General features: G+C 40.7%; 1 protein-coding gene across 3 annotated transcripts in view; it reads left to right on the top strand.

Moving 5' to 3' along the window:
• abca4a (ATP-binding cassette, sub-family A (ABC1), member 4a) overlaps positions 1 to 22,500 on the top strand; it is a 31,448-nt gene that overhangs the window by 3,188 nt on the left and 5,760 nt on the right. For 2 of the 3 annotated variants that reach the window (XM_026179232.1, XM_026179231.1), the window contains exons 6-39: positions 718 to 845; positions 1,398 to 1,595; positions 3,367 to 3,456; positions 4,987 to 5,221; positions 6,242 to 6,381; positions 8,587 to 8,703; positions 8,982 to 9,179; positions 11,091 to 11,296; positions 11,377 to 11,553; positions 11,762 to 11,984; positions 12,741 to 12,962; positions 13,222 to 13,426; positions 13,522 to 13,599; positions 13,753 to 13,965; positions 14,907 to 15,084; positions 15,179 to 15,310; positions 15,442 to 15,581; positions 15,758 to 15,895; positions 16,571 to 16,749; positions 16,994 to 17,096; positions 17,501 to 17,706; positions 17,986 to 18,040; positions 18,229 to 18,309; positions 18,965 to 19,122; positions 19,277 to 19,401; positions 19,580 to 19,678; positions 19,763 to 19,952; positions 20,103 to 20,197; positions 20,283 to 20,315; positions 20,532 to 20,637; positions 20,772 to 20,846; positions 20,961 to 21,130; positions 21,272 to 21,449; positions 21,562 to 21,677. In XM_026179232.1, coding sequence (XP_026035017.1) covers positions 718 to 845; positions 1,398 to 1,595; positions 3,367 to 3,456; positions 4,987 to 5,221; positions 6,242 to 6,381; positions 8,587 to 8,703; positions 8,982 to 9,179; positions 11,091 to 11,296; positions 11,377 to 11,553; positions 11,762 to 11,984; positions 12,741 to 12,962; positions 13,222 to 13,426; positions 13,522 to 13,599; positions 13,753 to 13,965; positions 14,907 to 15,084; positions 15,179 to 15,310; positions 15,442 to 15,581; positions 15,758 to 15,895; positions 16,571 to 16,749; positions 16,994 to 17,096; positions 17,501 to 17,706; positions 17,986 to 18,040; positions 18,229 to 18,309; positions 18,965 to 19,122; positions 19,277 to 19,401; positions 19,580 to 19,678; positions 19,763 to 19,952; positions 20,103 to 20,197; positions 20,283 to 20,315; positions 20,532 to 20,637; positions 20,772 to 20,846; positions 20,961 to 21,130; positions 21,272 to 21,449; positions 21,562 to 21,677 — 4,987 coding nt within the window. The remainder of the gene's footprint in view (positions 1 to 717; positions 846 to 1,397; positions 1,596 to 3,366; positions 3,457 to 4,986; positions 5,222 to 6,241; positions 6,382 to 8,586; positions 8,704 to 8,981; positions 9,180 to 11,090; positions 11,297 to 11,376; positions 11,554 to 11,761; positions 11,985 to 12,740; positions 12,963 to 13,221; positions 13,427 to 13,521; positions 13,600 to 13,752; positions 13,966 to 14,906; positions 15,085 to 15,178; positions 15,311 to 15,441; positions 15,582 to 15,757; positions 15,896 to 16,570; positions 16,750 to 16,993; positions 17,097 to 17,500; positions 17,707 to 17,985; positions 18,041 to 18,228; positions 18,310 to 18,964; positions 19,123 to 19,276; positions 19,402 to 19,579; positions 19,679 to 19,762; positions 19,953 to 20,102; positions 20,198 to 20,282; positions 20,316 to 20,531; positions 20,638 to 20,771; positions 20,847 to 20,960; positions 21,131 to 21,271; positions 21,450 to 21,561; positions 21,678 to 22,500) is intronic. The other variant, XM_026179233.1, reaches the window with a different exon arrangement.

The following is a 22,500-nucleotide window of genomic DNA, read 5'->3' as shown; positions in this document are numbered from 1 at the left end:
ATGCCTTATGTTTGACAACCCTGCTCAATTGGCTTCTCTTATTACTCTTTTTCATGTTTGATTTCATTTTACGTATTTGTTATTCACATTAGTATATGTGCATTTTAGGAATTCCAGAGTTCACAGGCAGGGAGTGGCAGAAGTGATCAGGAACGAAAAAAAAGAGACAGAGGAGGAGAAAAGAAAAAGGGGAAAAATAAGGAAATATTTGAGATTAAACCTCTTGGCTAAAACATATTTAGAATTGTCTTGATACAGCAGTTACTGCTAGTATTTTTCTTTAATGACATCAATAACACACACACACACACACACACACACACACACACACACACACACACACACACACACACACACACACGTTTCAGCTTTGTTTGTTTAATTTGTGTTTATCTCAAACCATGTTCATCAGGGGCACAGCCTGGATAAAAGCCAAAACAGCACTTTGCCTGGCAATGCAGCCTTCATTCATGCACAGACAGGCTACTGGAAATTGTGTCATTTAATGAAACACATTTGTCACAACTTGCCCAATATGTGTTACTATGAAACTAAGCTTTTTCCAACTTGTCCAGTTTATCCAGTTCCATATCAAACAGCGAACAGTTATCTATCTAGCCATGACAGTCATTCACCGTGAAAGGTTAAAGACAGTTAAAGACATGAAACCGTTCTTATGATTTTTCCATTACACCGACTGCCTCTGTTTGTCTACAGGTCGAGGGGTAAAAGTGGAGACTATCCTGAAGGATGACGAGACTCTGACGTCATTCCTCCTCAGAGACATTCCTCTGACCGAGTCTGTAGTGTATCATCTAGTTAATGCCCAAATCAGGCCTGAACAGGTACGCGGGTGCTCACACACATGCATAAACACACGCACACAGCCAAGGGTACACAGTGTGACATTTTACCATTAAGAAGTCAAGACACTGATATTGCTTCATACCACCAAGGCAAGGATTCTGGTGGAGTACAGTATGGAACACAAATGGTAATATGACACAGTAAAGGAAGAAAAACAAGGGAAATATACAGGCGATCAGTGGTCATGACAACTGCAAATTAACCATCATGAAATTGACCACGGCCCATTGTTAGTCAGTAGTTAGCAGTTTCAGTCATCATGCAAATGTACTGTTTATAAAGCTGGGGAAACTTGCAGCCAGCTGAGACTGAAGATGCCACTTGGATGTCCAGATGTATCCAAATACAGATGAACAGGACTTGGTTACCTGGGTGATTAAGCATGCATCACGACAATATACAGATGTTTAATTCAAGACATAGAATAAAAGCTAACAGACAAAAGACGTCACGGCGCAGTGACATACACATCAGATTGCTTCTGTTTTTGCTGATGTCATCTGAATCTGCATAAATCTGCTTTTTTCCAGTTTGCTTTTGGAGTCCCGGACTTGCATTTAAAAGACATTGCGTGCAGCCTCAACTTGCTCGAGCGATTCCTCATTTTCCCCAGCCGTCGAGGACTCTACGCAGTTCGCAACGCCATGTGCATCCTCACTCCACAGCGACTACAGATCATTGAGGACAAATTCTACGCCAATGTCGACTTTTTCAAACTTTTCCGGCTGGTGAGTGTTAGTTTTGTTCTTGATTTTAGAGAGCTGACATGGAAATCACCAAGGATCACTGGCTTACCTTTTAAAAAATAGTTGCACAATTTAAATTTCATTCTGGCTCAGTTAAACTGGGAGCACTCAGTCTGTAATTACATCTTTATACCTTTGACTAAACTATCTATTGTGCACTGAATGGATACACTTAATACCACAATTTGGCAGTGATCTGGTTGGTTCATGAATAGGCCGTATAGAGCTGTATTTGGATACATCCAGTTTGGGATCTTGCCATGTTTAAAAATTCATTTGGGTAAGTCAGCCATGTGCTGGCTAAGCGACTTGAGGTCAAGCTGGCAAAGGGCAGTGTAGGATTTGCCAGGATATGATTTCAAAAACAGTTATCAAACAGTATCATAAACTGCTGTGTTTCTAATTCTTACATACATGTAGTTGGCAACCAACAAAAACACACTTGAGTAAAATATGAAGTAAATGAAGTAATCAAGTAACATGACTAGATTGTACCACGAGTTTCTAGTATATTGTAAAAACAACAAGAGAAAAACAGTAAGAGGTACCGTCATGTTTACCATGATGCATGATTATCCACCTTCAGCTCAGTATGTCCCATCATGCTTTAGCACGTTTTGTGTTTTAGACTCTGATTGCACTGCATTCATAGTTTGTCCTCCAGATCAAAACCCAACAAGCTGACACACGCCTATTGTCGCCTGACATACCTCCTGTTCAAAGTCAGGAGATGCAAAGGATAAACAGATGTTAGTATTTTTATTAGAGCTATGACTCATGGGGTGGGGCAAAACAAAAATTCTCTGGGAAATGCAAAAAGCAAAGCAAACAAGGCGTCGTTCCCCAGGAATGTACAATGTCAAATACACTACTTTGTGTGGTGAAAGATGGCTTTAATTTTTCCTTATGTATTTGATGAGCTGTAATTACCTCATAAAAATGAAGTGTCTATCAACATGCTTTAAGTAGGCAGTAGTGATACAAACAGTTTGTAAAGGAGCAAGCTTTGGCCAGCGAGACAGACTTAGCCTCTTTCTTTGATTAGCTTAGGTTAGAGACAGTGCTTTCTTTAGAATAAGTAAGAGTGAGAGTAAACACAAACCATAAAAAAGCAGCTGAAAACAATGGACACCCTCTGCCTTATATTCATCCAGGTGCAGGAATATGGGACTGGGCCAAGTGATCTTAACTGTATGAACCTGTCTGTCCGCTAATTCTTTTAAGCCTCAATCCCTGTGTTCTTGCCACTCTGTCCACTCTTAATACCATTATTTTTAACCTTATCCTCCATTGTTTGTTGTGTAGTTTGACTTCAGGCACAGGAATAGCTTAAAATATTACTGCCTTGCTTTAGAAATGAATTTCACTCAAACCACACATCCTCCCATTTAGTGTCCGCGTGCACTGAGATAGGAACATATGTCAAAGCGGAAGGATGTTTCCACTGGTGATTCTGTGTCTTGGCCTTCTTCTGCTTCCTGAACCTTTAGCCTATTGTGTTGTGAACTTTCTGGAAGCTCTCTCGGCAAACCAGCAAGATCCTTGGTAGAAGGTAGTACTCAGATGAACATAAGAGAAGGGTTTTACAGATGGTTTTCAAAATTCTGTTTGCATCACATAATATCACCATGTCCTCATAAGACAGTGGCTTTATGGGAAATGTGTTCATTTTGAGAAGTACAATACTGGAAGTTTACAGCTTTTGTATGAATGCAAAAGCAGAAAATGTTCATTCATTTGTATTTCTCATTAGCTTCCTCTTGTACTGGACAATCACTCAAAAGGCATCGACATTCACTTCTGGGTCCGGGTTGTCTCCTCTGCCTCGGACAAACTGAAAGAGGTAAGCCCCGGCTCCAGCAGCTCAATTCAAAAGTTCACCGCCTGCTATTTTTAGTTGTCAGGAAACAGTTGCTTCCTCTGGCCTGGCTTTTTACGCAAACAGACAGTAGGGGGATATTATCTAGTGCGTATAAGGAAGGCTAAATTCAGAACATGGCATTTTAGCCCCCCAAAAACAGCAAAAGCAGATAGATCATCATTATGGGACCGTTCACTGGAAAAACGCCCCCCAAACATAGCAAAAAAGACCTAGGCTGCAAGGACAGGTAAAAGTCTCCAATCAGCATAGATTAAAAAACCCTGGTGATGAATGATTGTGTTAGTGTATGTGTTTCTCTCACTAAAAAGTCTATGAACATGATTTTTCACTTATTTTAATTGCTGTCATTGGAAAAACAATTTTTTCACACCTTAGCAGGCCTCAGCTTAGTGATTGCCAAAGAGCCAAATTTATTGTACGAGTGTGACTTAAAGTTAGAATTAGGCGTGCTCACAAACTACCATTTATGTCTGTATGTGGAAATACTGTTTTGTTTGTTGTGGATGTTTCCATGGGACATTCATTGAAACTGACAGTCTGGCATCCTGTTGGCGAGACACTTGTCTCTCTCAGGACTATAGAGAGCGTATGATCCAAGTGGAAGGCATTAAAATAAACTCATTCTTTCTTCTTTTTTAAAATTAGACATTAAATATTTGTCAAAAGTTCCAATAATTGTTGAGTTATGCACCTGCCAGCTGTTATTCAGATATATCATAACTGACTAATGTTGATACGTATGCTAATCATGTGTAAAGGATACGGGATATTTAGTCCTCTGTAGAGGGTAGCTTGATATAACAGAGCCCCCTTTCTCTTTTTATATTTATTGTATGTATTAAGATCTGTAAAAATCTTTTTTTTTATAATATTGCACATGTCAGTTTTAAGTAATTTAATATCTCAGACACTAAAACGTTTAACAAGTTAATATGGAAGATGTAGAAGACTGCAGCCGGGTTACACATAATCTCGAGGATATTTTTAATGCAGTGTTTTAGTGGCTGTGCTGACCCTGTAATAAGAGGATAAAATATATGGACAAAAGTACACATTACACCTACAGGAGCTGCTCAGCCAGGAAGCTGCTGGCACACAGTTTTTGTGATGATAGTAGTGCGAGATGAGGTTTGGAACATCTGGCCACTTTTATGCACTTCCATTTACTGTTTACAGCTGATCATGGAATATCTAGGAGGGAAGAAGGGCTTTAACAAATGTTTGTAAAGGCAGACTGGCTAGTGCCTGATTGTATACACTCTGGCAATGGAGCTGAAAACACCTGAAGGTGTATACTTTTTCCCATCAGGTGCATACTGTTTACACCTATGACAGAAACTGGATGTGTAAAAAACACATTTACACCAGCCTATTTATAGATTTCTGCTGAACATATCTTTATCATTAGATAACTGCTAGATTATATCTAAAAGTTTTCATCTTCTTTTTTTGTTTGTTGAAGCTTGAATGATTCTTCTTATCTCTCTGCAGTTGTTCCAGAAGAGTAGCTTCAGGGAGCTCATCCAAGTCGTGACTCCTCTCTTCCAGAAAAATCTGTCTTTCAGGGAAGTGATGGCTGCCGCCTCCAGCCTTGTATGCGGGTACACTGAGGGGGCTTTCTCCCGAGTCACCTCCTTTAACTGGTATGAAGACAATAACTACAAAGCCTTCCTGGGTATTGGCACTGGGTGGGCACAGGACCGTTACACATATGATAACAGCACCAGTGAGTACACCATGTGTATGTGTGTATATGTGTGTATGTATGTGTTAGTCCCCGTAGGGAAATTGCTCCTCTGCATTTAACCCATTCACCTATTGAAGCAGTGGGCAGCCACCAATGCAGCGCCCGGGGAGCTGTGTGTAGGGACGGTACCTTACTCAGGGGTACCTCAGGGTAGCCGTTCAGTAGAGTCGAACCCACGACCTTCCAATCATGAGGCAGCTACTCTACCTATTGAGCTATCCCTGCCCGTATACATATACATCTGTATTACCTTGTATGACAGACCAAACTAAAAGTACTGTTCTTGAGACTGCTGCCGTTCTTTTTTGGAGTAACCTTTAGTTTGCAAACCCTCTAGTTTTGTATAAGAGTTGTGATTTTAACCCACTTTGCTGATTTGCAAATTCTCTTAAAAGCCATATACAAATATGGAAGTTTCTTGGAGAACTGGGCTCAGATCTTCTGTGGATTTAGCACATGGTCTCCCAATACTTTTTTCTCTTCATGCTGTGGAAGGAAGAACTCCAGCAATGTGTTGACCATGATAAGAGGCTTTTTTGTTAGATCATCACCTACTATAAAGTTAATCCAGTTATCCATAATCCAGTTAACTATAAAGTTAAAGCCAGTGTTGCTGGAGTTTTCAGCTGTCAGTCGTGTTCCTGCTTTATGCAGTTTGGAAGTGGAGGAAGTTGCAGCAGCATTTCTTTACTTTCACTGTCTCTGCATGTGGATTGCCCATTGTCAGCTGGATAATGGGCTAAAACAATGGATGGATTGATGCATGGCTGAATGACTGAAAAACTGGCTGCTCTCATCTTTATCAGCAAATTTTAACTTGATCTCCACCCTGCCCAACCTATGCAACACATTTAGATGAGCATAAAAATAATTATGCACTCTGTAATTGGTTTCCAAATAATTCTTTGTGCCATGGCATCTTTGATAGGGTTCTGTTTAAGTGCCTAGCTTGACCTATATTGCAACAGCTTTTACATAACAAATAATCTTTCCCTTCAGCTCCTTTCTGCAATGACCTGATGAAAGAACTGGAGTCCAACCCTGCCACCAGGATTGTGTGGAACTCTGTGAAGCCCATGCTGATGGGACGGATCCTCTTTGCCCCTGACTCTCCAGCTGTCAGAAAGATCATACAAAATGTAAGCGGCATTTAGGAGATGACAGGTGGAGCTCATGGTGTCAAACCAAAACCTTGTTCTATGGAATAAAAACAGCTTTTAAATTGTTTTTAATGAGCTCTGACTGGTGATTCTGTGTGTTTTTATGCAGTTTTTATATCCAGCTTTATATCTATTCAAAGTAAAGTATGTTTGGCTAATAAATGCACCTATTTGAGCAGTTCAAAATAATTGCCCAAACAAGTGCTTGGAGGTGTTTTATAGGATGGCTGATAGGAGGACTTTGGCAGCAACAGTTGAGATATTTTATTATAATTCAGCCACATGTGCTTCAGAGATTTCAACTATAGCAGGTATGTTGTATTGATTCACATAACACAGGTGCCATACAGTCAGCAAGTTAAAGCGTAGCTTGATGTATTTAATGCCTGGTAGATTCCAACTCTGATACTAATACGTGAGGGATTTATTGCACATTTTGTACATTTTAACAGTGAATACTCGAAATAACTTGGCAGTTAACAGGATTGAACCAAGTAAAGAGACATAGTTAAAACATCTAAAAAACTGAAAATTTCTTGTATCACAGATAACCCCCTTTAGATGATTTGTTTTACTCAGTAACCTCCATGTCTTTGTTTGTCTTTTGGAGCAGCGTCCACTGTAGTGAACAATGCATTTTCCTTCAAAAGGGGATCAGCTTTCATCAAGTCATGTCCAACCTTTTGTGTCTAGATGTAGATACGTGTTGGTCAAAGGCCTTTGAGGGGCGGGGGTGGGTTGGTAGCGGTCATGGATGGTTTGATCGCAATGCAAGAGCACAAGCTGATCGGCTATGGTGAAACCACGGCGCAGTCTAATGGCGCCGTGGCCTTTTTAACTGTTGTGTAAGCAACAAAGTGTCTCCTTAAGGATGTGTGATCGGACACAAAAGAGACACACAAAAACGTGCGTTTCCCCCTTCCCAACCTTTAATGACCTCTTTGTTTTCCTCTTCTTTCAGATTGCGAACTTGATTGGTCTAGGAATGTAATGAGCAAGGGGTTAATCCATTACTTTACAAGACTGAAAACATAGCCTCTATAGGCTCTTTGTTGTCATGCTCTCAGCTCCTGTCATGCATCAGTGTGTTTCATAAGAAAGCGAAGAACCATGCGCTTAAACATATGTTATCACGCTTTATGTGACTGCCCTTGTTTTATGTAAGCCACGTAGGTCTTGTCTGTACTGTATCCTGCTGTTACCGTGCTTATTTTTCATTTGTTACACTGTAAGAATTTATCTTAAAGTGCAAAGTCACATACTTCAGAGCCTTCTTTTTACTGGAAAGCATAGATAGAGGCGTATTTATTCTGTGAGGGCACAATCAACATCCACTTTTATCTTTACAGTGTCTCTTACATTAGATGCATCATATGTGCTGCTGTGTCTGTATAGATATTCATATTCAAAGTTGCACGTCAGCTACTCGAAAGATACTTTGATTGCTTTCTTTGATAAAATTATGGAACTAAGTAATCCCCCCTAGCTCCCTTGTTCTCCCCTTTTGCCTGCTGTTTTCAAACTGCCTCATGGGCTGAGGAAGCACTCACTTGTGGGAACCTGACTGGGATTCACTGGGCAGGCTGAATGCATTCAGCCAGTTGTCACCAACAGCCTCCATTGTCACCCCAGCTCCATTGTCCCCATTGTCACCCAAAATCAGACACACACAAGGGGAAGGCGTTTAATTGGGTGTACTCTTGAGTGCTTTCATCCCCCACTGCACACGGCTGAATGCTGAAGTAGCCAGCCTTGGGTGTGTGCCACACAAAGCACTGTAGCGTACCCATACGCACATTCAGGGTTTTAACGATAAGCGTGTGGTAAATATTTGTTGCACAGTTGCCGGTTATCTATACAGGCCGACAGGAATTCTTTGTGTGAGAATGTGTGTGTTGTCTTTGCTGATCCTGTTTTCACAGGGAGTTTAATGTGGGAATGGTATGTAGCGGGAGATTAGGAGATCTGTGACAGAGTGTGTGTTTGAATGTCTGAATGTTGTGTACACACGTGCAGATTTAATGAATTCTTCTGTATATTGTTTGAACTGTGGTTGTGTTTGTACCTGTTCCTATGTTACTGATTGTTTTTCCATTAAGATATGGGGAACAGTTTGAATAGATTTGCCTCGCTTTGGCTAACGCTTTCCAACTACTGACATGCACATTTGCATGTCTCCCGTAGGCTAACACTACCTTTGAGGAGCTGGAGAGGCTGAGGACTATGGGGAAGGCCTGGGAAGAAGTTGCTCCTCAGATCTGGGCTTTCTTCCAAGATGGAGTCCAAGTCAAGATGGTCCGGGTAGGGTACTGTGTGAATGAAAAGGTGTCAGTGATTGAGGCTCATTTAACATCAAAAGATAACCACAGAGTAGATTAACAAAATATTAATGTCCTAATAAAGTGACCTGTCTTCAACAATCTAGTACCTATCAGTCTAATAACGTTAGATAACAGTAACATTATTGCATGCTTTGTTCTTGTCTTGGCAGGATTATCGTGTTCCTACTGGTTCTTGCTTCTGTTAGTGGGGAAAAAATAGTTAAGTAAGTGTGATGACCCTTCTTCCTTTCATTTCAGGACACCATCCGTAATCCTTCTGTGATGGATTTCATCGACCGGAGTCTGGAGATGGCGCCTTTCTCCTCCAAACACATCCTCAACTTCCTGCACAGCGGCCCCCCAGAGGAACGCCCAGATGACGTGCCTGATTTTGACTGGCGGGACATCTTCAACCTTACAGACCGGGTGATTCGGATGCTTAACCAGTATGGGGATGTGAGTGGCTGTTGCTTTTTTCTTGGGGAATTTAGCATTTCCTTCCTGCGGTCACCTCTCCAGTACCAGTCTTCTGTTTTTGTGAAGTGTGTATCAGTGTGTGGAATTATACTGACTTGTCAAAGGGAGCTTGGCGTTTCTAGATGAATCCAAAGTGTCAGAATAATTTTTGCAGAGTGTTTTTTTTTTACCTTTTCACCTGTCTGACTTTGACAGTAAGAGTGCAGACTGTTGTGCAATTTTCACTTCACCTGAAAAGGTGACAGGCTTTTTCATGACATAATCCAATTATCCACAGGTCCTGTCACCCGCTGATTTCAGTGCCCTGGTTACCTAACCGCTACGTGCTCAATGCAACCCTTGACATGATCTAAACATTTAGATAGTGTCTCTGGGAACTGTAATTTGTCCCCCTGTCCAAAGACATGGAAATCCACCCAGGTGGGCCTGAGCCAGAGCAGCAAACTGGCTGTCAAGTCTCTTTTGTTTACTGCTGATTGAGAGGGAGGGTAAAATAAAAGAAAAGCATCACAGACCATCTCTTGTGAGTGCCCTCCACTATGAGTGGGCCAATGTGTTTGAAACAAAGTTACCCATTTCCCTGTACAGGCTGAGCAGGATGAGAGGCCTATCACACTTGGGGGTGACACTGGGGTATCTGGGGGCATGGTTGGGTAGATCGTTGGTGCTCTGTGTTTTTGTCCAAGTTGAAGCTTACAGCACTTCTGTGTGACAGCGAGAGTGGGAACGATTGAGGCCGATTAGATACAGCTGTCACTCTGTCCACCATCCTTTATAAAGAGGCAACAATGAACGTGAGCTTGATGGCTGGCTGAGTCAGGTTGGTGGCACGCATTCAGATCTCACCACCCAGTTGGGCTGCAGTGTTGTTAGTTGGATGCTTGATTAAATGAAGGGGAGGCCTTTTGGATATGGAATAGTTTTCAGTACGTGTTCTGGATAATGGGTTTATAAATGCATACTGTAGATGAATATACGTGGATGCATATGTGTGTTTGCACACAAAGAGGTAAATATTTTTGCTGTGGCGGGATCCCTTTTGAAACCAGGCTCTCCCTATTTGCATTCACTTACAGTGAATCGCTGTATCAGACACGGTTTTCAGTGAAGAGACAACCACTGCAATGCCACTGCACATGTGTGAAGATACACACATGTCTTTGTGACTCACTAGCCTCTGTTGTCTTTAACATTCGAGCTATTCTGTTAGGTTTGGTTTGAGTAATGGCAGTATTTGTCTGTCCCTATGGAGCAGCCACAAATGAAGTTTTGATATTCATAGTTCTCCAAACTGATTGAATTCAAGACGACTCTGGTAATGTACTTTTCTCTAGCACCACCTGCAGATTAAAATTTTCATTTTTGTAAAGACAGTCATGATTTTCAGTCATTTTTTTCCCTTTTGTCTTCTTATAACTTTTACTGAAGACTTTTACACCAGTTAAAAGTTTATCCTGTACGTTTTTATTCATTTGGTAAATGTTCATTTGATTTAACTTGTCGAGGTTCCAAACCTTATTGACCATAAAGACAGGTTAGGATTAAACACAAAGTGTTTATACACCATTTTGCATTTAATCATCATTATTAATCTCTGGTGGAGGTTTCTTCCTGTTAAAAGGGAGTTTTTCCTTCCCACTGTCGCCAAATGCTTGCTCATAGGGTGTCGTCTGATTGTTGGTATCTTTACCTTTCAATGTAAAGCGCCTTAAGGCAACTGTTCTTGTGATTTGGTGCTATATAAATACATTTGAACTGAACTGAATTTTTGATAAATGTTCATTGACTCCTCTGGTAAACTCAAGCATTGACGGCACGACCTGTTAGGAAACTTATTTTGAGTTTTTGAGTTGATGACTGTTTCTCTTCTGTTCCCTCTCTCGCTCCCAGTGTGTGATTCTGGATAAATTTGTGGCTCTGCCTGATGAGGATACCGTTACGTATCGGGCGTTAGGAATGCTGGAGGACAGAAAGTTCTGGGCAGGCCTCGTCTTTGTAAATATGTACTCCTGGACTACTAATCCCCCGCCTCATGTTAAGTTCAAGATCCGTATGGATATTGATGCAGTGGAACGCACCAATAAGGTCAAAGACAGGTTAGGATGAAATTCTACTTAATTTTTATTTAGTGTCGCACAGTAAACACATAGGAGCTAAATATGCGTGTATTCCTCAGGTACTGGGATCCAGGCCCCAGAGCTGATCCTATGGATGACCTCCGTTACGTTTGGGGTGGCTTCGCTTACCTGCAGGACATAATAGAGCATGCCATCATCAGGACACAGACAGGAAAGGAGCGGCCGCTGGGTGTTTACCTACAGCAGATGCCCTACCCTTGTTACGTGGATGATCTGTTAGTGGAATTATTATAATTAAAGAATGCAAATAATTACATTTAACAGTCATTGCAGATCATAGCTTTTACTTTCAAGGTATAGTAATAAATGATCTGTCCATGTGCCAAAACTGATCTGTCTTGGCAGGAAAGCTGACAACTTGTGAGATGTATGCAACAATCACTGCACATTTCTCACTTTTGCCCTCTTTGTCTTCCTTTAAAGCTTCATGCTGACTCTCAATCGCTGTTTCCCCATCTTCATGGTTCTGGCCTGGGTCTACTCTGTGTCCATGATTGCAAAGAGCATTGTTCTGGAGAAGGAACTGCGGTTGAAGGAGACCCTTAAGGCCGTAGGGGTCACCAACGGTGTCATTTGGTCCACCTGGTTTATTGACAGCTTTATTGTGATGGGCACTAGCACAGCTCTTCTTACGGCCATCATCATGGTGAGAAAAAAGAGCTTAGCTTTTTCTAGAAGCTCCTTTTGTGTCTGGGCTTTTATTCAACTCATCCAAGCAAATATCTGATTACCAACACCTCTCTCCTTATTTGCATGAAGTTACAATTTAACCATTTAGTTTTGCACCGCAATCTGGCATTTTACCAGAGGCAGTACGTGTGATTAAGTCAGTGCATCTGTTATATAACGCACCAGTAAATCATGACTTACACTGTGAATCATTACAAGTGTTTTACCTTGAAATAATAAATGGATAATAGTTTCTCACTGACCCCATAAATCATTAATGAAATAACTGTGAATACTGTGATATCATGGGAATTATGTCAGTGTCTTTGCAGTAATGTGCCGGTGAATAATTAACACTTCTAAGCCACAACTTCTCTCATGTAGACAGCAAGTTACTCAGCAGGCACATTATTGTAAAATGGGCTGTTGTGACATCTAGTGGGAGTATTGTATAAAAAAACAAAAAATAAATATTAAAACTTCCAAATTATGTGTGAAAATTCACAAGTATTTCTTGTTTTTGTGGTGATTATTTATTAGCTCTTCTTATCTTATATTCTCAAAATTTTCAAAAGCTTCATAATGACCCAGTAAATTTGGTTTGGGGGAAATAAATGAGTCTTTCACTTACCCAAGCCATCAAATATTTATTTTAAAGACCATTTTTTCTTCCAGTGTACAAGCACACTGAGCAGCTAAACATCATCCATGCACTTTTTTGCCTTAACTACAGGGAGGCAGGGTGTTGAACTACAGCAACCCGGTCATCCTCTTCCTGTTTCTGCTCACCTTCACCACGGCCACCATCATGCAGTGCTTCCTTCTCAGCGTCTTCTTCAACCAGGCAAACTTGGCAGCTGCTTGCTGTGGTATCATCTACTTCACCCTTTACCTTCCGCACATTTTCTGCTTCGCCTGGCAAGACCGCATCACCAAAGACATGAAGCTCCTGGTGGTGGGTGTCTCAAGTTGAAAGCATGCTTACTAATGATGACTGTTGTTTAGTTTTAGTTATAGAACAGGATTAGCTTATTCGAATCATTAATACTTACACACAGTATGTGTACCAACCACAGCTACTTCTGTTTCCTTACTTTTAACCCTGATGCAGACTTAGGAACAGACAATAGGAATAACACATGAGACTACAGATGGTTGATAGACTTGCTTTAAATGTCAAGCAAAGATAATCTTAGCACTGATTCCTTTCTCAGAGTCTACTATCTCAAGTGGCATTTGGGTTTGGGACAGAGTATTTGTCAAGGTATGAGGAGCAGGGTCTGGGTCTTCAGTGGGATAACATCCAGACAAGCCCCCTGGAGGGGGATGAGTTCTCCTTCCTCACTTCCATCTGCATGATGGGCTTGGACACAGTCCTGTATGGGGTTCTGGCGTGGTACCTGGACAATGTATTCCCTGGTTAGTGTGTAGGAGAATATTGAAGGGTCTTATTACAGCTATTTCATTATAAATATTTGTGTTCATTTATTTAATACGATTTATTTTCATCATAGGACAGTATGGAATTGGCCGTCCATTTTACTTTCCCTTTCTGCCCTGTTATTGGCTCAACACTGTGGCTCCAGCTTCAGGTACGTTTGCTATTATACATTTCCGGATGCTTTTTCGTGGGAGGGTTAAGTTGTTTGAGAGTGGGTATTGCAGACAGATAAGAAACAGTCATAAATCTAATATATTGTTTTTGTCATCTAGCAACAAACTAATTTAAATCTCATTTCCCAAAGGCAACACCAGAATGGAGTTGGATAAAAAAGGCTTTGATAATCTTGCAAACAAAGAGCAAGGAGAGCAAACAAAAGAAGAAGATGGAATCCATGATCAGGAGAATAGCCCAGAGAAAACCAAGGGTAAAGAGGATCCACCTTCCTGTGAGCATCACGACCAGCGTGAGAGGCTGGGGAAGGAGAACAAGCCCGAGAAGAACCAGGAGAAAGACGGTATAACGGATGGAGCAGCTTTACCACAGTGTATAAAAATACAACACGCTTCTACATTTAACTGTCTGCTACTTTCTCAATTTAAAGAACACATCTTACTATAATGATCGTAGCATACAGTATGTATACAAGTCTGTTCCCTCTAAACACATGAATCAATCTGAATGAAACGCACTTTATAACCTACAAAGGGTATCAGGATGATCAAAATCTGCTGTATGTTTGTTGTTTACATTGCAGGTGTGTTTTTCACTTCCAAGAAAACATAATTTATTCAACACCATTCACATGGTTACTGAACAGTATCCTGTTACGCTAGTATTAATCCAGTACCATCTTTAGTGTCACTATTATTCATATTGATATGGTTTTTATCACTGTATACAGTGATATGATACATGATAATAACTTGATAAATCAACATACATGTCTGTGTTTTCATACGTGAGTGAACTAGCTTCCTCCCATAGGGTGCATTTTCGCCAGTACAGTTAATTATGTATTTTATGACTTGGACTTATGTAATGTTTCTCCAGGCAAACAGCTGATTTCAATGCAGGATTAGGGCTCTCTTTCATTGCATTCACTTTGCCCCTCATTTTCCATTTATCACTGTCAACATTACCTGTGTGGGAACTCAGTGTCCTTGTATGTGTTTGCACTTGCTGACATTTGTGAACGTACACAGCTAACCCTTCAGGTTTATGCTTAGTTAATAAGTGATGGAAACGTTTCCTTTGAACTGTATGGCATTCCAGTTGGCTGAGCTCATATGTTCCTTCCTGCTTTCATTTGGGAAATATTACATTTTTTTAAATTTACTGAAAAACATATATTCTGTCACTCTGTTTTGTGGAATTCAGTAGTTTTCATTTGTCTTGCATTATTAACTCCATATCCAGACAAATGAAAGAGATGAAATGTGTCTTTGGCGTCCACAGAGCAGCCTTACTTCGAGGCAGAGCCAGATGATCTAGTAAAGGGTGTCTGCATCAAGGACCTGGTCAAGATGTTCGGTAGTTGCTTCAGACCGGCTGTGGATGGCCTCTCCATCAGTTTCTATGAGAGCCAGATTACTGCCCTTCTGGGGCACAATGGAGCTGGAAAGACCACCACTATGTATGCCAAACAGTACATAGATGCCCATCGATGTATATCTATAGTCTAAAGAAAATATAATAATATCTGTTTTCTTCTCTCCTGTCTCTCCTAGGTCTGTCTTGACTGGTATGTATCCTCCCACCTCAGGGACAGCCACCGTTTATGGGAAAGACATCCGCACAGACATGGACACTATCCGACAGTCTCTGGGAATGTGTCCTCAACACAATGTCCTTTTTCAGTAGTATGTACTTCCTCACATATTAATAACAGAAGTAGTTTTTGGACATGTTACATGAGCAAACAGATATAAAGATAGCACCGTACTGTATAGCTGGATCACTGTTTCCTTGTCTTTCTCTTGCTCTTTATCAGTATGACTGTGGCAGAGCACATCCTGTTCTACTCTCTGCTGAAAGGCCGTCCAATAGCAGAGGCTGAGGAGGAGGTGGAGAACATGCTGGAGGATCTGGGTCTTCCTCACAAGAGAGATGTACTGACCCAGAACCTTTCAGGTGTGTTTGGAAGCAGATGCACACATAGATCTATCAAAGCTCACTGTAATGCAGACTACACACACACACACACACACACACACACACACACACACACACACACACACACACACACACACACACACACACACACAATAATGTACTCCCCATCAATAAATGATGGTGTTCTGTTCAAGGGGGCATGCAGAGGAAGCTGTCTGTTGCTCTGGCTTTTGTTGGCGGGGCCAAGGTGGTGATCCTGGACGAGCCCACATCTGGGGTGGATCCCTACTCCAGACGTTCTATCTGGGACCTGCTACTCAAATACCGTGCAGGTAACACTGATCAATACTGATTTTAGATGAGTATGTAAGGTTTTTAAAATATTTATACCAATGTGTTGTATTTGCGATTGTTGATTGTACTAAGAAAACATTATTATGTGTTACACGAAAATATTCTGAGTACAAGAGTGCTCATACAGAGAATTAATTACCCAACCCGACTATTCACATTAGAAGAAATCTAAAATGAAAATCATTAAACACACTTAGCTCGACCTGTTACACAACATGGCCTGTAGAGGTTAGACGATGAATAAATCTGACTGGTTTGTCCAGACAGCCAGCAAATAATTAAGCTTAGATCCTGCACAAATCATTATAGCAACTAAACCACTATCAACAGCACGTATTACACTTTTCTGGCATACCTCATATCACCATCATAAACTTTAACCTTGCTGAACTAAAACTTTAAAGTGAAATATATAATAAATGATATATTTTCTATGACAACTGACAGATGCCTCCAGTATAACATGGATGACTGTGTTTAATATATTCTTAGGCGGGAAGGATTTATGACACCACAATCAGACCAGCTCCACTGAAATCGCCATAATAAAAACGAGTTATTACTCAGCTTTGAAAAGCTTTTCTTAAATCAAACGCATATTTCCATTATTCAGCCTCTCTTTATTAAATTCACTCTCTCTCTGCTGTTTGCAGGGCGCACAGTGATCATGTCCACCCATCACATGGACGAGGCTGACCTGCTGAGCGACCGCGTGGCTATCATTTCTCAGGGTCGCCTCTACTGCTGCGGTTCCCCAATCTTCTTAAAGAACTGTTTTGGTGCTGGCTTCTACCTCACTCTTGTACGCCGCATGAAGCATGACACTCTCAAGGTGGGAACTAAGGAAGAGGGAACCTGTTGTATATTTGTGCATTATCCTCTTTAAAGTTATAGATGTTGTAGTTTTGCAAATTAAAGTAAACCTGGTTTAAAGTTAAGTTCCTTCCTCCTTATAACATTTGTAAAACCCCCAACATTACAAAGAAAACACAGCGGGATTTCTTATTTTTCTGATGGTATATTTAACACTGCGACACAGCGATTTCTCATTAATATCTTGTTACGGTGTCCTTCAGCCTAGCTGTGACTGCACAGAGGATTGCTCGTGTGTGTGCTCGAAATGTTCGACATTTAAAGCGAACCGGGAGGAGAGTCACACCCCTGACAGACAGATGGATGGTAAGTCACATTTAGAAGACTTACCGTGGGAAAAGCTGGCCATTAATTCATTATATTATTAGTATATAATCACTTTGTTATGACAACACTATTGTCATTTTCGTTGAACCTGTTTTTAGGCTATTAATCTAATTATTAAGACTATAGGGCACACTCCCTTTGTCATGTTGATGAATAATACCTTTACAATGGATTGCAGTCACTCTGGTTACTGTATCTGCTGACAACACACCTAGAAACACCTTATATTCACTGTGAAATACTGTGACCTATAAAATTAAAATCATTATCATTAGTTAGTGTGAAAATTAAGTGCACTGAGTAACAGATTAAATGCAAAGAATAATGTGTAAAAGGCTGATTTAAGGCAAAATATATTTCTTATCTTATCTTCTTATCTGCAGGTAACATGGAAAGCATCACAGCCTTGGTCCATCATCATGTGCCCCAGGCCCGCCTGATCGAGGCTATTGGCCAGGAGCTCACCTTTCTTCTGCCCAATCGTAACTTCCAGCCCAGGGCTTATGCTAGCCTCTTCAGGGAGTTGGAGGAAACTCTCTTGGACATCGGCCTCAGCAGCTTTGGTGTGTCTGACACGTCGCTGGAGGAGGTGTGTGGAAAAAAATAACCCTGAAAGTAAAAGCAGTAGTTTCATGCAGTTACAATAATAGGAATAATATCAATAGTCATTTACATTTGCAAATTAACATTGTGACTCCATAACTAAAACTAGAAATAAAGAAGCAAAAAATAATTATTATATCTTTAAAAACCGGCAATCTGTCACTGCCTGGCTGTCTCTGTAAAAAGATACATTTTATATGTTTTTTTCATTAAACTTTCTTCGTCTTATGTCCTGAAATTAAAACGGATATATTTTTTTTTGCAGATCTTTCTGAAGGTCACTGCAGATGGGAATGCAACCAAGAGGAAATGTTTTCAAGGTAAAGCATGAACAAACTGTAGAAAGAGCTCAATCTAGGGCAGAATTTTCTTTTCACCACTTCTTTTCTTCCTGTTGATTTATCAAAGCCTGATTGGAGCCTGACAGTTCTGATTGTTTTCTCAGTCCAACCGTGTCCACCTATAATCATGTTTTATGTCCTTCATATCCATTCTTTAACTCTCTCAGACAACAAATCATGGCAACAGATTTCTCGAGCTAGTCTCTGTGGATTCAACAGAGTCGCTGTTGATATGGAACCGCTAAAAGGTGACAGCGTCTTTAAGCTCACAGCTCTGGCCAGTAGCTGCTGTTGTGAGGAAAACAACAGTTATTGTGAAGGTTACACTAAAAAGGAAATAACATAAAGAGATTTCTGCATGGTAAAAATAAAAGTACTTACTAACAGCTAGTTAGCCTAGCATGTATAAAAAACATGAAAAAGCTGACAAAACATTTGTAATAAAGTTTTCAAAAGCTTAGAAACATTTTATACACAAAGGAAGTGACCATTAATTACTCTGGTACATAATGGCTCCATTAGTAGATTTGAAAAGGCTAACATACAAAGCCATGCTAGCTGTTTCCTTCTGCTTGTAGCATTTGTTTTCAGCTAACTAGAACCTCACCAGGCCAGAAAATCCTATCAGTCACTGATGAAACTCTAACATTTAAGATTATAAGATTATAAGATACTCTTTTAATCTCGTTTTATGTATTTGTTTCTACTACTTATTTTGGCAAAGGTTATTCCTGGCAACAGTGTAATGCAGAGAGCTTCAGCTTTGCTATTAGGCCAGCCAAAGTCAGGCTACTGAGCACTGCTGGCAAATGCTTTTCGGTCACAGTGAAGACTAAAGATGCGGCTGTAATTTAGCATTGAGATCTCTGGTGGAAGTCATTTTAATTTAAGCTTTTATTTCAGAGTCCAATGGCCAGAGTACATGTGACACATCAGAAGGCAGTGCAGGCAGAGGATCCTACCAGGTCAGAGGCCTCTGTCTGACCACCAAACAATTCTTTGCTTTGGTAATCAAGAGGTTGCATCATGCCACACGCTCTTACAAAGATTTCATTGCCCAGGTAACCTTCTTATTTTATGATATCTTAATAAAAGACATTGTCATTATCATTATTCTTTTAAGAACTACCATTGCCTTGGACGGCTGTGGAAACAAACAAAGTGCACTATGTGTTTCAGCTGTAAGATTGGTTTTTGTTTTTCTGTTTTTGGTAGATTGTCCTGCCTGCCAGTTTTGTTTTCCTGGCACTGACATTCACTCTGATCGTTCCACCTTTTGGAGAGTATCCGAGCCTGACCCTCAGCCCATGGATGTATGGACAACAATACACCTTCTTCAGGTATGCACTAGGCCATCATGAAAGGTTTAGCTGTTACGAGAAGATGTACCTGTTCAGTTGGGTTGATCAGTCTGGCTCAAATAAAACATCTTTTAACAAATGTTTGTGTAAAATGTGTAAATGGATAGAATTTTCATATTTTTGCTATTTTGTATTCATTACACTTTACCCAATGTAGTAATGAGCACCCTCCAGATGCTCAGATGAGGTATTTCGGCGAGGTGTTGTTGGAAAAGCCCGGCTTTGGGACTCGGTGCATGGCGGATGAACCGCTGGAGTAAGTCAACTTAACAGAACTAGCGGTTCTTGCACTGTCTTGTGTGTTTTTTGTTTAACATTAGTTCCTTTCCTCCATTGGAAGAGATTTCCCATGTAACAACATCACCACAGAATGGGAGATGCCTTTGGTCAACCCTGCTCTCATAGAAATGCTGGCTGGCACAGAGTGGAGCTCCCTGAGACCGTCTCCACAATGCAAGTGCAGCACACCTACAAAACTTACCATGCTTCCTGTGTGTCCTGATGGAGCTGGAGGGCTGCCACCTCCACAGGTAGGTTACGTAACTGATACTGAACATGACCACATTATGTGCATGCAATTATATAAGTACAACGCTAAGATCCATGAGTGGAATTACATCTGCATTCGATCCACTGCTGCTGATAAGTGTTAACAGAGAAATCCTGTTCCTATTCCTCAGAGGATCCAGTCAACAGGAGATGTCCTCATGGACCTAACAGGCAGGAATATTTCAGACTACCTGGTGAAAACCTACCCCGGAATCATCAGAACCAGGTGTTTTGGACAAGTTCTTGCCAGTTGTTTTAATATACTCCAGGGTGAAAACAATATCTAATTACTGCATCTGATTTTTTTTCAGCTTGAAAAGCAAATACTGGGTGAATGAACAAAGGTAATTTAAATTTGAATCAAACTAATTTATTGGAAAATCCATTTCAGTCCAAATAGTGGAAATGTCTGACATGGTTGAAGTGCACCTCATAGACGTTGTGTTATGTGCAGTGGTATGGTTCTTCCTCTAGTGGTTGAAATAAGGTAATAATTTAAGTATGAAAGCAGGCAGATTACTGAAAGGCTCTGTCAAAGGGATTTTCTGTGTGGCATCCAGGTACGGGGGTATATCAGTGGGAGCACAGCTCCCTGTTTTAGGGGTGGAGCCAAAGACCATCCAGGACGTAGCAGGTCAGCTGGGACGACTGCTCAATGTAACAGGGGTAAGCCTTTGAAGCCAAATACTATGTTTTTTTCTGTGGAGGGTCTGAGTCATTGTCGCTGTATCTCTGTTTCTGCATGTTTATCACTTTGTTCCTTTGTGATTATTTTTTAAGCCTCAAATTTGTGCTTGCAGGGAAAATACTCGAAACAAACGCTAGAGGATATAGGGACATTCTTTAGGTACATGGAGACTGAAAACAATGTCAAGGTCAGTTAATTAAATGAAAGCTTCGTCTCTAAAATTAACTTGCCTACACAATATGAAAGATCATGCTGTAATTTGATATTAGGAATCAGCAGCAGCATCTATTCCTTTTTGCAGGTGTGGTATAACAATAAGGGCTGGCATGCCATGGTATCTTTTATGAACGTGGCCAACAATGCAATCCTCCGTGCAAACCTGCCCAGAGAAGCTAACCTTGCTGAATATGGAATCACTGCCATCAACCATCCTCTGAACCTCACCAAAGAACAGCTCTCTGAGATCACTGTGTGAGTCAACCTCAGCCAAGTAGTTATCACCCCATCTTATTTCAAGGGGTTTTTAAGAGAGCCAAAAAAGATATATGTTGCACAAAGATCTCCTAAAAAAATAAATAAATAAATAAATCCATCTCTCTCTCATTTTCCCAGTCTGACCACATCAGTGGATGCAGTGGTGGCCATTTGTGTCATCTTTGCCATGTCCTTTGTCCCAGCCAGCTTTGTCCTCTATCTCATCCAGGAGAGGGTCACTCAGGCCAAACACCTGCAGTTTGTCAGTGGTGTCAGTCCACTGGTGTACTGGATGGCCAACTTTCTGTGGGACATGGTACTGCAGCAGCATTACATTAAGACTGTGACAGTGGCTGAGATTTCAGTACAATCAAGAAGACCCGTCAGTAGCTTTTTGTAAACACTGGTATTTCTGTAACTCTCTTCAGGTTAATTATTCCATCAGTGCAGCAATGGTGGTGGAAATTTTCATCTTTTTCGGCAGGAAGTGCTACACCTCACCAACCAACCTCCAACCACTAATTGCTCTGCTTATGCTTTACGGGTAAGCTTTAATCTTTTTAGTTTACTGTTTTACATGTGTGATTTTAGTTACTAACGGTGTAATAATTATGGATGTGCATGACTAGATGAATAATTGTCACTGATCAAACTACTCGGTGTCAGACATACTAGTCATTTAATCCAGTTCTTAACATTCTAATTGATTCCCAGTGCCAGTAAACTGTCTTAGCTGTTATTCAGCCATCTGCCACCAGGTGGGGCTGCAGCCCAAACAATATTGTGGAAAAATGTTAATCTAGGCATGAGATTTTTGTTATTTTTTGAGATTTTCTGAAGGCAAAAGAATAAGATTGTGGAGACAAGTGGTTAAATGAGCTTTCTCTCCCTTAGAGATAGGGTGAGGAGTTCAGTCATTCGGGAGGGGCTCATCGTAGAGCTGTTACTCCTTCATATTGAATGGAGGCAGGTGAGGTGGTTGCCTACTGGGTGAGGAGGACACAAGGTAGATCCAGAACACGCTGGAGTTCCCAGGCCACATCCCTCGGCTAGCCTGGAAAACCCTTGGTGTTTCCCCAAATGAGGTGAAAGACGTGGCTACGTTTCACTGCTTAGGCTGCCGCCCCGGACAAGGACAGATGATTTATTGTTTCTTGTTATTTCAGATTTGCACTTTTATTGTGGTTATTTTATTGGTTGTCATTAATTGCAGAACAATGTGCTTCTTTAATAATGCACGGCACAACGCTGTGCGCAACACTTTTTATCTGCGATTTATTTGTTTTTTTAATGTTAATTTGTGATATTTTAATAATATGTAAGCATCTGTCGTAAAGTGTTTTCATATCATATTTAATATCAGTTTA

The sequence above is a fragment of the Astatotilapia calliptera genome, chromosome 9, assembly GCF_900246225.1.
Source record: "Astatotilapia calliptera chromosome 9, fAstCal1.2, whole genome shotgun sequence".
In the NCBI taxonomy this organism is placed as follows: Eukaryota; Metazoa; Chordata; class Actinopteri; order Cichliformes; family Cichlidae; genus Astatotilapia; species Astatotilapia calliptera.
Note: the sequence above shows the minus strand (reverse complement) of the source record. Positions and strands in the feature narration are given on the sequence as shown.